Raw genomic sequence first — 17,211 nt, 5'->3', positions numbered from 1 at the left:
TATCAGCAAATTCATATTTCATTGAAACATCAGCCTAAAGAAGTGATTTGGTATGAGAATGTATACATGTCTGTCACAATCTACAGCATAGTTTTCGTAGCACTATAATGCTCTGCCAGGAGAAAAACAAAAAGACAAACCTGAAATCTTAAATTTTAAGTGGCTTAAACAAGATATTTGCTGAAATGGGATAAAGGTATTTGCATGCTGAAAAGATTATGGAAATAGCATTTACATACTTGTAGAATGCATGTTCTATTAACAGAAAAAGGGAATTTGTTCTATACCTTTCCATTCCAAATGCCCACCACAGCTTACAATGAGGAAACAGAATGATAACAGTTACTTTAGAACCTCTTACACTGATGATTCAGTTATCAGGGCCTACCTTACAGAATCACACACTAATTTAGTTTGGAAGGGATGTCTGGAGGTCATCTAGCCCAACATCCCTACGAGAGCAGCCTCAACTTGATCAGGTTGAGCAAAGACAGAAATACCACAACTTATCTCAGCACTTGTTCAGTTGCTTTGACACCCTTATGGTGAAATAAAAATTCTTCATATTTAATTCATTTTCTTATGCTACAACTTGCATGCAGAGTCTTGCGTCCTACTGACAATTCCCTTCTCAGAGAAAATTACTGAATCTGTAGACAAGGGGAGAGCAGCAAATGTCATTCACATTGATTTTGGTACAGGTTTGACACTGTCTTGCACTATACCCTTGTGCCCAAGCTTGGACATTATAGTCTGGATGGGCAGCCAACTAGGTGGGAATGAAACTAATGGGACAGTCAGGCTCTGAGTATCTCAGTTAATGGGTCATACTCTATACCTGGAGGCCAGTAACAAGTGGAGCACCTCAGGAGTCTATCCTGCAACTGGCCTGCTTAACACATTTATATCAAAGAAATGGAAAGTCCTGCACCTGGGAAAGAAGAGCCCCTTGCAATGAGACAGGCTGGAAGCAGCTCTGCTGGAACAGACCTTGGGGTTGAGCACAAGCCAGCAATGTGCTCTGGCAGCACAGCCTGTAGGGTGAGGGAAGCCATCATCCCCCCCACCTCAGTATTTGATAGATCAAAATAACTCAGCTAGGTCAAAGAAACAACTATCACCAATTTCTCCTTCTACCTGGAACAACCAAAGAATCTGAACCTTTGGATGGCTGACTAGCTGAAAAGACGTAAGAGGCATTCCAGAGTCTCTGACCCCGTTAACAGAGATGTTCCCTGCCCCAAACATCCCCGTGTATTCCCCTCATTATAAAATGCAGTTGTCAAAAGCAAATGGTTACTAATCACAAAAGCTACCTGGAGGAAACCAGAAGGTCACAGGCACTATTCATGAAATTCAAAGTTTATATCATAAACCCTTTCTAAATGTTTTTTCTAGGAGACAGAATGTTTTAGCTAGTACTTTTCCAAATGAGTCACTAACACCCTTGTCTTAATTCTGCAGCTGCTGCTAATTTGGAGTGCCAGCCTTCTCCCCTCTTTCCCCAGAATGAAATAAAATATCAATGTTGCACTGTGCTGAAAATGGAAAGTTAGATGTAACATTATGCTACAAGGCCTCTGGAAGTCCCATTTACCTTTGATTCTTTCTTTTCACACAGGCCTGTACCTAACTTAAGCCCACTCAGCAACTTAGTTCACACTTTCTTCCACATTCATTGGTTGTAAGAATGAAACACATACTCAAATGATTTTTAACACTCAGTGCACCAATACCTAACACAATTTAAAACAGTAAAAGAGAAAATAAAATCATATTAAAATGATGCTAGCAGCTATCTGCATATATAGGCAATCTGCGGAGCTATGCTGCATCTTCCTTTGGCTTGGATCTTTCACCCTTCCTGCTAAGGGCATGGAAAACCTTTTAGTTAAGAGAAGCAAGCACCACCATTTTGTTGCACAAATGTGAGACCCAAGAGGGAATACTTTCAGGGGGGACAACTTCACCCACAGTAAATCGCAAATCTCAAACTCCTTGTGTATCTCATTGGTGGCTCCACTGCAAAAACTTCTTATATTTGGGGCACTTGGGGTTAGTTTTTAGCCAGACTTGTTTCTTGATTCAGCTCACCGACCGACCACACGAGTGCTAGTGCCAGCACATGGGAAGGGACAGGAATGAGTTGCTCGGGGCAATGGGGAAATAGAAGACTGCCCTTTTTGGCTGCTGTGCATAGCTATGTGAAATTAAAGTGATTACGTAGCTATGGCCTGAGGGATGGAAGAGGTCACAGATACTACCACAGCCTATATACTGCTATAGAAATTGTGTCAGCGTGTGTTGCCAAGAGACAAGCAAGGGAATTCAGTTCTTAACCTGTAAAATCCACAAAGTAAAGCCCATTCACTCCACTTCGGGATGGCAGATCAATACTTCACTCTCAATGCAGGAGTCACCCTGCACGCTTTGGGTTGCATTTTGCATCAGTGCCCTCTGTGCATCTACTCGGCATGGTTACAAAGCACTTCTCACAGGCCTCATCCATACATTGACATTTCAGAAATTTAGCTAAAATATATTTTGAAATGTTTTCATCAAGTCAGAGCAATTGAGACTAAATATGGTCTCAGACCACGAACAGAGCACAATAGCTTCCAAAAGCTGCCATGAAAAAAAGTAAGCCGTGGTACCTGATTACATCCATGTCCAAGCTCTCAGCCTCCCTCAATTATGAGATAATATAATTCAGCTTAGATCTTAACCAAATTAAATTTAAAGGCAAGTCTCAGTATTTTCAGTTGAGGGAGACTAAGCAAGTACATGAAGGCAGATAATAATTATCACCTATTAGGCACAGTAAATATGATCTGAATCTATTATGTGCCTGCATTTTGGCTGAAATGAATTAAACTCAGACAAAACCAATCTTTATCAGCATCTTTGTCCAACATCGTTCATTTATTTGACTGAGCAGGTGCTTTTCCAGTAGAAATAGTTGTGATCACTGCTTTGCACTGGCCATAGGAAACACACAATACAACAACGACAACAAAAAATGAGTATATCATTTGTAGCATGTTTTTGGCTAAGTCTCAGCATGTATCTTGAAACTTTCTCAAACCAAAAGTATCATTTCATGAAAAGCAATTTTTGAATTGTTATCAGTTCTTGATTATGAGTATTTGGAAGACTGCAACTGAAATATGCGACTGTACCAAGCTTTATTTTCCAGTTTATTACCATGCCTTTGTTCAGACCTCCTTATTGATATCACAATCAAGCACCCTTCATTAGGAGCACTGAATCAGTAGCATCAATTATGTTTCTGAGTAAGAGTGACGGATCTAGTATCAACATTGATAGCACACATTGTTGCTTAGACTTCAAAGCAGCTTAAAAATTCTGACAGGTTTGTTGTTGTTTGGGGGATGAATATATATACATAGGCATTTTTTTCTGAAATGAATTGTTCGTTTTTTTTTTTTTTAATAGAAAAAATAGTTTTAATAAACTATTATAAATGAACACTGCTTTACTACATGTATTATTCTTCACTGGAAAATTTCAATAATTTTGCAAATCTTTTCTTTGTTCCTTCAACATGAAGTGGAAACTTAGAAATTTACTCTCACAAAATTTCATCATTGATTCTGAGACCTGCAATTTTATCCCTGAAGTAGAAACAAAGTATTTTGAAGTGTGGGGTTCCCCTTTACAAATCAGAGCAAGAATCTAAACAGCATGCTCAACTCTGGTCTGCAAGTAATCAGAAAAAACTACAGTCATTACCATTAGTAACAGTAAAGTTGTGAAAGAAAACATACTTTAAAGAACTCTTTTATTGAGAGAAATTTAACATCTCTCCCCACAAACTTATTGCATGTTTTCATGACTGCCTTGGGATACTGCATTGAAGACAAAGCTAGAAAATGCACTAGTACACATCAGACATATTGTACAATTCCCATCTCCTACAGTTTTTGCCTACTTATTTCATAGACCCTGATCACTGAAAAAAATGATTTGAACACAGTTTTGGAATATACCTGGTGCCTGGGGGATTTACAACCAAACACAAAACAAAAACTACACTGAATAAGTTTTTCAAGCGTTTTTCAACACATACATTGGTTTATCACATATGTGTAAAGTCAATCCCATAATATTACCAGACTCAAGATCTGACTCATACATCAGCAGTAAATTTACTACTGAATCAAGAAGAGGGACCGAGATTTTGTTGACATTTGTTAAATGAGGCCAATCATGCAGTATCAAATTAAGCCCCAAGCACAGCGTACTCCAGGGATGAGTTTAGTCTCAAACTTCTTGAAATTACAAAGCTAATAAGAATCTGTCATTTCTACCATTAATGATGTGAGGAAAATATTTTTTCTTTTGTAATTTGCAAATTCAGCCTCTAAGTGCATGTATATTTATACAATTCCTCCCCCTAAGGAGGCTGCATTAAGGGAGGAAAGTCATGGCTTTTTAAAACCTCTCTTAAAAAGATTTCTTAGAAAAAAATACAAAATCAGCATAACTTAAGCAGCTGCCATTGCAACTACTTCTTGATTACAGCCCCCATCACACCATCTACATGCCATACTGCCTAACTTTCGCTCCTTCAAAATGAAGATTATGAATATCGTGTTATTGCAGATCACCTCCAAATCAAGCATGGTCAGCGTATCCCATGAATGAATCAATTTCCTAGAGAATAAAACATTGCTCATCTAAAATCAAAGGCAAAACTCGTGCTAACTTCAATGAAGTCAATCCTCAAGACAAAGATCGTGAAGCGCGTCTACGCTGAGTGCATCTTTATCATCAGCAGTGTGATTTATAAAGTTACAGCAATGATGTACATTAACACATAATACATTCGCATACGTCCTCCTGAACCCACCAAACAACGCCATGTGGAACATCTGGGTTCACCCTTTAAGCTATTGCTATTAACAATATATCTGGTTACATCCTGCTTCTAATGTGTATTTGCCCATCAGGCTAATCTGCCATTACATCTCAAGAGAGGCCCTGTAACAGAATGATTCAAGGGAAAACTGGAGTATTTCAAAGCAAGGAGGACAAACATGTGCAGAGCAACGGACAAACTTTGCATGATCCATTTCTAGAAAGGATTCAACATCTGAAAATACAAGAATTATCTTAGCAATAGTTTCTAGAAATACTTGCTGAAGAACACATTTCTAGCTCACAGCAAGCTACACAAACTAAACTTCAAAAGTTAAAAGGAGCTTTAACTGGGACAAGAACTGAGATTTCCACTCACACTAAGCTAGCTTGGACAAATACATAAAAGAACCATTGTGATCAGTGACAAAAAGTCAGCAGCCTTTCAGATGGATACAAACAAGCACTGCCACTTCTGGACTGGGATGTCTGGGAGAAGAGAAAACCTGTCCTTGGGAAGCAGTCTTCACTTTTCCATTTTTTACGTCCCTGAGATTATTTTACAGAGCTGAAGGGATCACCTATCGCTCTCAAGTATTTCTTAAAATTGCTATAATTTACATTTCTTTCTCTTACATGATGTGGTACACTTTTTGAGGAATTCTTTGGGTAGTTACACCTACGGGACACAATAAAATCCTAGCCTTGCAGGAATAGGAGAGAACACATTCAAGAGACTAATGAGGCTAACAGGATTAGATATCTGTCTGGAGACAATAAAAAAAAAGTTTGCCTGCAGCTAACCTGTGTTGTTTTTTCCCCCCCCCCCCTCAATGGATTTCCAAGCCCATTCCAGAACCAGAGAGACTCAGAATTATGGACAATTAAAATAACTTCCCACGCTACAAAGTGTGCAAAACATTTCTATCAGACTTTATAAACAGATTCACCTATTCTCTGTGTTACTATAAACCTGACTCGTCTTTCACTGTGCACAGATTTTGCAGTCATAGTGCATATGGAATAAATCTAAACCAAACTGATTAGAATTAGTAATCATTTACACTGATTAAAATCAGCTCAAATAAGGGCAACAGACCTGTGCTGGGCACAGAAAGCTGTGAGTAAAGGCGTTCATGAGCAGCAAACCATTAGAGGGTCCTACAGCTTCTGCTTTAGAACCAGCAGCTCCTACATCAGTCTCTTAGCTTCATACCTGGGACACTAAACCGTGAATTACCCAGTGTCTCCTAATATGAAAGTTTCACATCTGCTTTGTAGTGTTACAACCGCAAGTTCCCTTTTAACTGATGTCCCACTTACTCTGCCATCAACAGGTTTGCATAAAAACTCAGCGTTCCCCTCTTAAAATTTGATGTTGGCAGCCTGAAAATACGTTTTTGACATGGCAGAACCTGCCTGCTCACTACAAGTTTACATCAGTCTGCAGAACTGCCTACAAACACAAAGTTCTGGAAATATTAGTTCTTTTCCGAGCTGCCAGGGTACTGACTATGCAGCCACCAAATTACAGAGGTAGAAGCACACTGTAAGGTAGCTTAGCAAAATTTACAAGATTTCATTTCTTCTGAGTTGTTCTAATTTAATGCCATACAAAAAATAAAAATAAAATAAAAAATCAACTATCACATACTATCCATCACTATGAAACGCCTGCACTTTAAATAAATCATGCTATCCATAGGAAACATTGCCTTTTTCTACTAACATTTTCTTATCCAAAGAAATTTGCTTTATGATACTGAAGTCTATCACTAGAACTAGACAGCTATATTGTCACGTTACAGTCCAAGGAAAAACCAGCGACACAGGCAGTTAGCACGATTTATTTGTAAATCATTGTGTCCGTCGTGTCTCTGAATTCCTTTTGATATCCAGGTAAAGGAAAACAAAGCAGAAATTCACTAATATTTCTATCTTGACCAAAACAAACAGATTGTGGCCTAGCAATGTACATTTATATTTGCTTATCTGCACTTTAAATGCCTTGCTAAATGTTACATCACTTTGCTGAGCACACCTGGGTCTTTTTTACTCCTAGTCAGAGAGGTCTTTAAGCATTGGTAAAATGTATACGTTTTAATTAGCATCGTTTTCTAAATGTTGACATACACAATCTCTTCATCAGAAATGAAGAAACATCCATTGTACTTGGAAAGTATTTTTGATGCTCTCTGATACACCAATGTTGCAATACAGGAGCTGTCCTAAAGCGTACATTTATCAGAAGACACACACAAAATAGGTATGTCAAACATTGAGTAAAACAGAGCAAAAATTGTGGCAGCCCAGAAAATGAAGGTCTTAAAAGCTTTAACTTGTAACCATTTCAAACTCTTTCCATTGCCATAATTATTTTTTTCATATTAAAGGCCTTACACCTACTTCCAGTGTTTATTTTGTTCGTTTTATTTAAGTCCATGGTTTCCCTAATGTCTTTTAATGCTGAACTCCCAGTGGGAGGGAGGTGCTGAATCACGACAAAAGTTTGTATTTCCTCCCAGAAAATATGACTGAAACAGCCTGAATACTTCATGAATAAGAATGTGAAGATCATAACAGATAAACATAAAATCTGTTTTTAAAATCTCTAACATATTTTGTAGCAATTAAAAGTTGACCATATCAACATTTCACCCCAAAGAACCATTAGCAATGCATGCAATTTCTAATGGGTATTTTCTAAACTCCCTACAGAAAAAAAAAAAACATCTTCAAGCAACTCCTGTCATCTCCTAATTATCGATTCGTGGCTTATTAGTCAGCAGATTTTCCATCATCACTTAAATAAGGACAAGATGGGAAGCAAAACTTCTAGTCTCAAAATCTCTTCCTTCCCTCAGTATGATCATGTACCATCACCCATCATACATTCAGCAAAGGCTACTCAGTTCTATCATAATTTGTGTTTGATAAAAGCCAACCTCCAGAATTAGTGAAATATTTCATGTAATGGACAATGGTTCATTTTAGGACCCAAAGAATAAAACAAGTGAAAATGATGAATTAAATGATTTTTTTTTATATGTTCAGACAGGATCCATAACAAGGAGATTTCTTATACTACTGAATTCTGCATACTGCAATATCAAAACTCTCGGTTACTAGACCTTCTATCTACAATAAGGGGCCATCTTTTTTCTTTTATTTCTTCTTTAAAATCAAGATCTCTTAAAATAGGAAGCTTTAGATCCCAAATATTTGATTTCATGTGTGTAGGTTAAATGTGCGTGTGCTCTCGCTCTCCCTGCTGAAACAAAGTAATGTGATTTCAGGCTGTATAATTTTATAGCAAAGACTGCAAGACGTTTTGAAGATGTCATTGACTGTAATACGGATCAATATTAAATTATCTGTACAGGAAACATTTTCAAAAGATGGTCCATCAAGCTTTCTCAAAGGATCATGGATTTCTAGGATCATATTCTAATAACTACAGTAAGCTATTACAGCTTGTCTCCCTCTTCAATTATTTACAGGTCAAAAAAGCCAAGTGACATTGCTTTATGTATATTCAATGTTATGTACTTGGTTCGTAACTTACTAACGCCACAGAAAATCACAAAAGTAAATGCTTCTGAACAAAGACATTTTTTCATTTGAGACTATTTATGTACTCATACAGCTGAGAGATGCAAATGGCTCTGTCAGGCATTGTACCTTTCCTAAAAATAACACATTGAAATATACGTATCCAAACTGACTACTCTGCAGCATCATCTTTAAATGGCTACATACTCCGCTATCTAGCCTGATGTCAGTTACGCATTTAAGAGCTAATTAGTCGCATCAGATCACCTAAAGACCTTCATCTTATTCCTGTCAATTTCTTTATATATGAAAGCACATTTCAAAGCCTCTTCATTGCTGACTTGTAAAACGTCTCATGACTGTCAAACTGAATTTATTTTTCAGCCAAGCACTATAAACTACATTTCACAATACAGTAACGCAGGGCACAATAAACAGAAGCCTATCATAGGTGCAGATAAAGAGGAGAAGAGAATTGTCCTCTTTTTGCCACACAAGCTGGACACTTCAATAGCGAAAAAAGAAGTAAAATGAAGAAAAAAGAAAAGAGGAAAACCACACCACAGTTATAACCTCTAAAAAAAAAGTTCACACGTTGAAGCCTCATATGGGTCTGTTTTGATTTGTGAGGAGTGACACTGGTGGTTGGAGAGGCTTATGCTAAATGTTCCAGACAGCTGATGCAACCACCTCTGCATCTGCCAGTTTGCAGTATGATGCTTCTAGAGCAGTGGGGCTGGCTGCCCTTACAGACTCAAAGGAGAAAGAGAAAAAAAAAAAAAAAAAAGAGAAAGAGCTGGAGAAGCACCACAAGAACTCCCCAAATCAATTTTCCTGCAACCAGCAGCCAAGCGCGTACAGCACCAGCCATCGCCAGCCGGCTCCCTGACCCCTTCTGAAGCCACTTTCCTGAACTGTGCCTGCCACAAGGCTCCGAGCCCGCAGACGACGAGCACCCAGCCGGTGACCGCCGCGGGGCTCGCTGCCACCCGCGGCCCGTCGGGGCGGCCCGGCCCCAGCCCCCAGAGCTTTGGGGCCCCGCTTTGGGGCCCGCCGGGTGGAGTTTGGGGCCCGGCTTGGCAGCGGGCCGGCCGGGGGGGAGAAGCCACCGGGATCGGCGAGGAACAGGAGGGCGGGAGGAAGGCGAGGGGGCAGCTCGGGGACGCGCAGACAGGAGCGGGGCCGGTTGAGGGGGGGCTGCGGGCAGGAAGGAGCTGCGGGCTCTTTCCTGTCCCCGTCCCCCGCCGTAAGGTGACCGCCACCCCCCAGCCCCCGGCTGGCCGCCCGGGAGCGGGGCCAGCCGCCGCGCCGTGCCCTACCTTCGCCTGCAGATACTGGGGGTAGTAGTAGGTGGTGTACTGGGGGTACATCTGCTGTTTCCACACTTTGCCCATGAAGCTGGAAATGTAGCCTGCAGCGCAGGGACGGGGGGGCACTTTGGGGGGCTCCAGCCGCCTCTCCGTCTCTCTCCTCCCTGGCGGCGGCGGCGGCTGCTCCTCGGCCGAGCCCAGACCTTCCTCCTCCTCCTCCTCCGCCCAAAAGCCGCAGCGGAGCGGGCAGCGGGGGGCAGGCGCTCTCCCTGCTCTCCCTCCGGCCCCGGGAGTCGCTGCCAAGTCCCCGCCCGGCCGAGGCCGAGCAGCGGCGGGCCGGCTGGCGGAGCGGCGGCGGTGCCAGGCGGCGGGGCAGGGCTGGCGGCGGCGGGGAGGGAGGGGACGGGGGAAGGAGGGGGCGAGGGGCGGCGCTTGGCCCCGCTCGGCGCCCGCCGGGAGAGCTCCGGGCCCGGCCGGGGCAGGGGGGAGCCGCCTGGCAGCCGGGCCGGGCCGTGGCAGGGAGTCGAGGGGGGGCTACGGCTGCTGGGGGTTGGGGGGGGGGACGGTGGTCGCAGCCGGCGCGGCTCTGACCTAATTAGCCGGGGGCTTTGTTAGCGCCGCGGCTCTTTGTGCGGCTCGGCGGAGAACGGGAGGCGATTTGGGAAAAGTACGTCTGGCTTCGGGTCTGCCTGGCAGCGGAGGGTCCGTTTATCTGCCGGCAGCGGGAGGGACTGCAGTGCTAAAATCAGTTTAGAGAACAGCAGCCGCAAGAGCAGACCGAGTGCTCCGTCTGGTCCACGGCCCGTCCTTGCGTTTGTACTTTTGCCAGCTGTGCTGAGTACGCCTCCTTCTCCAACGGGAAAAAATCCTCCTGTAGTCAATAAGAGTTACAATTCTTTCACTTGGGTTTCCACTCTACAAGATAATCTCCCAAGCATCAGAAGCAGGGACCAGCAGCACACCACAATCTGCCGTTATTTGTAATACAGGCACTTGGCCCAGCACGCTTACCTCTGACAACCGTGGCTCTTTGCTACCCGATGATAAACTGAGCCTCACAATATTAAGCAGATGCCATTTCTTTGTCACATTAATCACAGCCATTTTTGTCTCGCTGCACTGTTTTATTAATAAAACATACATGCCAGGTTCACCAAAACTGCGGAATATATTAGCGTTAACCAAGCTAAATGCAGCAATAGCGGAAAGAAGGATTTAGAAACTTAGGGATTTGTGCATCCCAGTGCAATAGCAAAGGCAGCGTTTCTGCAGCCATGAATCCCTGGTGCAGGCTGAGCAATGACAGGGAGCTGCAGATCCAAGTGCCACTGCAGCTCACCTGGCTAGCCATTAAGATCTCGTTACAGTTTTTTTCCAGGGAGGTGTATGTCCTTTATAGGCCACACAGATTAAAAGACTACCTGCGTCTGTAGGAGAAGGCTTTTTCTCCAGGAAAGCTGCATGGGAGGTTTGGGGTTTGTTTCTTGTTTGCCTGGTTGTTTTAGGTGAACACATGACTAGAATAACTACGAAAAGAAGGGGGAGCACAAAAAAGGCTGAGATGGTAATCTTTTTGTGTCCACTGCGGTAACTTCCTGTGGGAGGGACAGAGATTAAAGCTGGGGAAAAGCTGAGCAAAAGAGAAATACCACATAGGTGGGAGGGTTGAGAATGTGTATCTGCAAAAGCTGGAATGGCCATGGCCAAAATCAGCTGCCTTCAGTTGACTATACTGGCGTTTACGCAGTGGAAAAAGCATACAAGCTGAAATTATATCTGAAGAATACAAGGTACTATGGCTCCGGGGCAGTGCATGGTGAGAGGACAGCAGAAATGAAGTTTCACAGCTTCATGGGGAAATATGTTGCCACAGCCCAGATACGTGATGAGATTGTTATAGATTGCTTTAGGAACTGCCAAGTTGTGGTCTGGAGTTCTCGGTTGAACTACAAAGAATGTGATGCTGGCCTCTCTTGAGCTGACAGGTTACGGGTGCTAGTACACTTAGTTTCTTTCTGAGAAAAACAGAACAAGCAAGAAGAAGAAATAAAGACCAGTAGTTGATGGATTGACTTTGTGGGGATTTTCCTTGAGGAGAAGGAAAGAGTATGAAAGAGATTTGAAAGAAAACACGCATTGTACTAAAAATGGCTAGGAATAGAAGAGTGTTTTCCTAGAATCCAACTTCATATAAACAACTCCTGCAGTTGTCATAAGGATGTTGTGCAATCATGAATGGGGAGAGAAGCATCCAGAAGAAAAAAACCTCTAGGAAATGAGGAGAGGGGGAAATGCAGCCTATATCGTTCCAGCATTTACAACTGCAACAGTCTCCAGCTTAATTGTGTCAAGTTACTGAGAAGGGCTGATGGCTGCCAGTGAGAAGAGCAGCAATGCACTCTGCCACAACGGCTCCCGAAAGTGATGAAAGAAGAAATCTGGCTAAGAAAGTATTTGATTACAACTGCAACAGCTAAAGCTGAGCTCCAAGTTCCTTCCCAGTCACTCCATGTAGGGACTTAGTACATTCCCAAACTGAGTCTTTTGCTCTAAAGCTTAATCTCATCCCCAAAAATGATCTGTTAATGTAAGGGTGAAGCCAGTTTGGTTACATCCTTTTTCAACCAGAGTATTTTCTTATCCAGGTTCCACTTCGATTGGAATATCTGCTTTGATTCATTTTGCTAAGCTGATATTAAAGCTGGTCAAAATTGATAGTTTAATATTTATCACTGTAAATTTAAAAATTAAGCCCACAACTTATTGCAAACTTTTATGGCGCAGTGATCCCACTGACAGTTAATGAGAATATGCAAATGTTGCTCAGTTTTTATTAAAATGAGGATAGAAAATATAATTATTGGAATCATCTACATGAGCCTCAGTTACAGTTATTTTATGCCATTTTTTAAATGGTATTGAAAATGTTTATTAAGAAGAGAACAGTGAAGAATTCTTGGGCAAAACAATCTTAATTTAGTATTGCTCAGAGCAGTCTCTGCTTGTACCTTACTAATACATTGATTATTCAGTCAACTCAGTGGTAGGAATGCAAGCTGTGTGACACAGACAGGATGGAATTGCAGTAGAAACTTAAAAGCAAGTGACTGATTCCTTAACTTTTTATACTGATGGTAATGTTTGCCTTTAATTGCTTATTCTGTGTTCACAGCAAGGGCAAACAAACACTTCTAAATTAAAACTGCTTACACTGTCTGGCAGTACTAACTCTTGCCTTCATAATCAAATGCTCACAAGGTTAAAAATGCTTCTCTCATTTACACACTACACAAAGTATGGAATTAAGAAGGAAAGTAAACACTGAAGAAGGCTAGCAGATAACCAGTAGGACAACAAAAAGAGTTTTTTTGCTTAAAAAACTGCCTTCCTACAGACCACACCAACACAAATGTACTGTGGCTTTGTCAGTGTTAGGGAAAACAGTAATCCATGATTTTGACCGTGCCAGATTTCACTATCAATGGGACAATATTGGTGGTTGGTTGGTTGGTTGGTTGATTTTTTTTCGTATTTTTTCCTTATCATAGTAATGGCCTAACTCGTCTGGTCTGGACAGATGAAAATATGATGAAAACACAGTTGGGCTGTTGCTGCTCAAGCCTGAGAAGCGCTCTGTGTGCTGCTGTGTCGGAGGAGTTTTAGGGCAGCTTGGTTAAAGCCAATCAATTGTTATCCACTGGCTCTAAGGGTGTTGGATGAGAAATCCCATTTAAGCTTTGCAGATTACTTTAGACATTAGGAATTCTGCCCTAAGGCAGAAAAAGTCAAATGCAATGCAGAATAGAAGTGAAATATATTTAATCCACCTCACTCCAGGAACTACGTGAACTGATGTACTCTGTACCAATTTAGGTCGTCACACTAGTTTAGGCTGAAAAAGACAGGCATGTTTATGCTGAAATCGTTATTACTTTGACACAGTCAGGAATATTTGAACAAGGATTTATTTTCTGGTCAAGATACCAGCTCGAGTCTTGGGAGAGCTTTGTCTGCTACCAGATCTACCACAGAATGTGTGTGAGAGGGTGAGCAAGTCACTCAATTACCCTGTGCCTTACTTCCCCAGTTTGCAAACTGTGTCAAACATTCACCCTCTTCTGTTCTTTGTCTGCCTTGTACAGTCCGGCTGCAGGCAATGCGAGGCTTAGGAATAATTTGCTCGGACTCTGCCTAGTGCCCTCCCATAAAGGTAGCACAAAAAATAGAAGCAATGGCAGCGCATCACCAGTGGATGCAGAGAAGCCAGGTGCCAAGTCCTAATTCACAAACACACACACACATAATAAACCAAAGATCTGTTTAATGCCAACGAGTGGTGAATGAGGGCTCCAGAAATGCAGCTAAATTTCAGCTCTCGACCAATAGCCTCTTTGCTGTTCCCCTCACCCCCAACACACGCTGTTCCAATTACTTGCAAAATCTCCTTGTTGTAATGCCACCCTTAGCCCCATCATATGGCCTTGACTGCTTTGCAACACAAATGAAAGCCTCTTCAATTCAGGTCGCAGTAGGCCACACTCTTAAGCACAAAGGCTAAATAAACGACCATTGTTAATGGGCCACCAAGATGAAAAGCACTTGATTGTTTCCATCAATTAAATCAACTCTCTAGACTTAGTGGCTATTAACTCTTTCAGCAAATTCTTAAATATTTATTTCAGTAGAGTAGTTACAATTCTGTATTTTTACAGTAGCTCCCATGATTTAATGACATTTCACTGAAACACCGCTGAATGTAGCATGCCCTTGTTTATCCTTACAGCTGAGCCCTGTACTGCGCTGGGTCAGCTGCTCCTGACAGCTGCAGCCAGTGCAATTTGGTTTTATAAAACATACAAGGCCAGGCACTATTCTAAGGTTGCTCAGCTGAAGTATTTAGCAGGCACTAACATATCAGTATTTAACATACTTTCAGGCTTTTCATGAAGTTTCATGTACATCAGGCAGTGCTGCCGTTACCGGCGATGGATGACAACAAAGGATGCAGCTGGACTGACTGCTCATGAAATCATGGCTGTGTTCGCAGCTAAATGTATCACCATGAGTTCAGTTACACTGATTGCCAGCAGTAACCTTTTCTTCATGTTTACATAGGTCTGAGAGAATCCTTTCTCATATAGGCACTACATGTTCTGATTTTTTTTTCTGTATTCTGGTTTACTTCACCCTAAGATGCCTAGCTAATAAAGATGATTGCATAATATTTTTTTATTATTATTTTATTTTCCAGTATTCTTCATAAAACCTGTAAAGCACCTCTTGTTGGTCCACCTCTATATAGCTATTCACTACATGTACTTTTTATTTAAATCACCTTCTCACTGACAGCAAAAATTAGCTATACTGTAGGAGTACGTACATCAGAGGTGGAGGTAGTTAAAAATCCAACTTATTTCATACATTATTTATGAGAAAATTCCATTCCCTGCCGTTCCTAACCAGCCTGGAGTCTCTCTAGCAATACTGTCTTCACTGTGCAAGCCGATGAACGAGGAGGAGAATAATCATGCCTCTATAAAAAGCTGACCAGCTATGATTCTTTCATGATGACGTTCCCTCAGTTTCATGGCAGTGTTTGCAATTCTTTTGCATTCTCTAAGAGCAGATGGGGAAGACACCAAGGCCAGCCTGCTTTGGGTGCAGCAGAATAGGAATTCCTGTGGGTATCTCTCTACCAGCTTGACCAACCAGCGGCAGTTGGTCCTGACTGAATTCAGACTATTGATTTTAAATATTCGTGGATAATTCAGAACAAACATTTTATTCCTCTCACACAAACAAAAATTGAAGCTCAATAAACATAGATAACTGACATCTTATTCCTGCAGACTTTAGGAACATTTTACACTGTCTGGAGGTATATCTTAAGCAAGCTCTGAATAAAAGGGGAGAATATGTCCTTTGGGCTTCTATTCTAAAATCTCCTTACACTTTCTTATTTCTGGAATAAAACTATTCCCAAGTATGAAGTGCAAGCCTTCCAATCCAAACGCGGTTGTATTTTAGATGAGTTCTGCAGCTTATGAAATATCCAACAACTCTTTCTGATGTCTCAGACACCACCTATTCCTTCCATCACCCTTCCAATACCTTCAGCTGTCTCTTACCCTCTGCTCAGTCAAAGAGAGGGCTGTACATACAGACCAGATGATTTTGTTCAAGCACTGGCTGTCCAGCTTGCCCAGGCTGACCTCCACTTGCTGGGCTCCCAAGCAGAACAGCAGCTTCCTCACCTTTTCTCAGCTACTGATTTTCATGCAGTTTTTCAGACCATCCTGTCTATGACTGTCTCTGCTCCACTATTACCTTTGATTGAAATTGCCCAAAGGCTTCAAAAGTTACAACAGGGTAAGGGATGAAGAAGGAGGTGGTGAGCAGATAAAACCATTGCTTGAGCCTTCTTTCCATCAGAAAGCAGGTTAAGTCAAAGAACAGAGGTTCTGTTACCTGTACAAATATCAAGTTCAACACTTTTCATGTCTTAAATTTGTAATTTAATAAAATCAGAGAATAAAGCATTTTAATAAATTTTAAAAATCCTTTGCCATACAACCCACCCCCTAAACTCTACGTATCTCAACAGATCTGTCTTTGCTATTTTTACTTGATTTTCTACACATGGAGAAAATGTTTTTCTCACAAAAGGACCACAACACATTGCCATTTTAAATTAGCTCACATATTATCTGAGCTTCATTCATATTTTGTTCATATTTGTTAGCTTTTCACAAACTATTTGTAGATGCTGAACACTCAGACCAAGGTACATGCAAATTAATGCTTACAGTGAAATATTTCTTCAGAGCTAATAGGTGTTGTGTCTCTACCACATAATTAATAAAAAAGACATTGAAGTGTCATCACCCTTGATCTGCTGTAAAATGGAAGCTTCCTCCTTGGCTTTGAATCCCCTTCTGTCTTCTCACAGTCTTCTAGATGAAATGCCAGATGCTCAGCGGAGTCACGGTGAGTGATTCATTCTTGCTGATGACCCTGCTGTGGAAGCCCCAGAATTCCCTGCTAAAATAGTTCTCAAGTGATGCAGCACTGACAAAGCTGAGTTGTGCAACTTCATTTATTTTTCTGTGTTCAGCGCAGGCAGTAAAGCTCACACTTCCGTGCTAGAGATCAGATTTTTGTTTTACTTTGGTTCTTCTCTTCCTTAGGATTTCACGCATGTCAGAAACATTCTGCTATCAAACAATTATTTGAGATATATGCTAAAGTATAATGGATATGCTAAAAGATCTTAGCATTAAAAATTCTTTCCAGATCTTGTGTTTCACAACAAGGCTTTATAAACCAATGCATATTTATTTTGCTGGAAAGTTACCCAAATAAAGATATTGCATTTCCATTTCTGGTCTCTGGGGCTTTAATCCACTGAGAAACCTAAGAATGTACTCACTGATCGTGGGATAATATTCCTGTCAGATGCTAGCAATAT

General features: G+C 41.4%; 1 protein-coding gene across 9 annotated transcripts in view; it reads right to left on the bottom strand.

Moving 5' to 3' along the window:
* Positions 1–16,724, bottom strand: part of RBMS1 (RNA binding motif single stranded interacting protein 1) — a 154,933-nt gene extending 138,209 nt beyond the window's left edge. The window contains exon 1 of one of the 9 annotated variants that reach the window (XM_035570124.2): positions 16,629–16,724. Coding sequence is in view for 6 of the 9 variants with exons in the window: in XM_035570026.2 (XP_035425919.1) it covers positions 9,753–9,827 (75 nt within the window). In the remaining 3 variants the exon portion in view is untranslated. Of the gene's footprint in view, positions 1–9,752; positions 10,142–16,628 lie in introns of those variants that run through there. The other 8 variants (XM_035570143.2, XM_035570109.2, XM_035570026.2 and 5 more) reach the window with 8 other exon arrangements.
* Positions 16,725–17,211: the final 487 nt, after the last annotated feature.

Source organism: Cygnus atratus, chromosome 6 (assembly GCF_013377495.2).
Source record: "Cygnus atratus isolate AKBS03 ecotype Queensland, Australia chromosome 6, CAtr_DNAZoo_HiC_assembly, whole genome shotgun sequence".
Classification (NCBI taxonomy): domain Eukaryota; kingdom Metazoa; phylum Chordata; class Aves; order Anseriformes; family Anatidae; genus Cygnus; species Cygnus atratus.
This window is presented reverse-complemented; position numbering and strand designations above follow the sequence as displayed.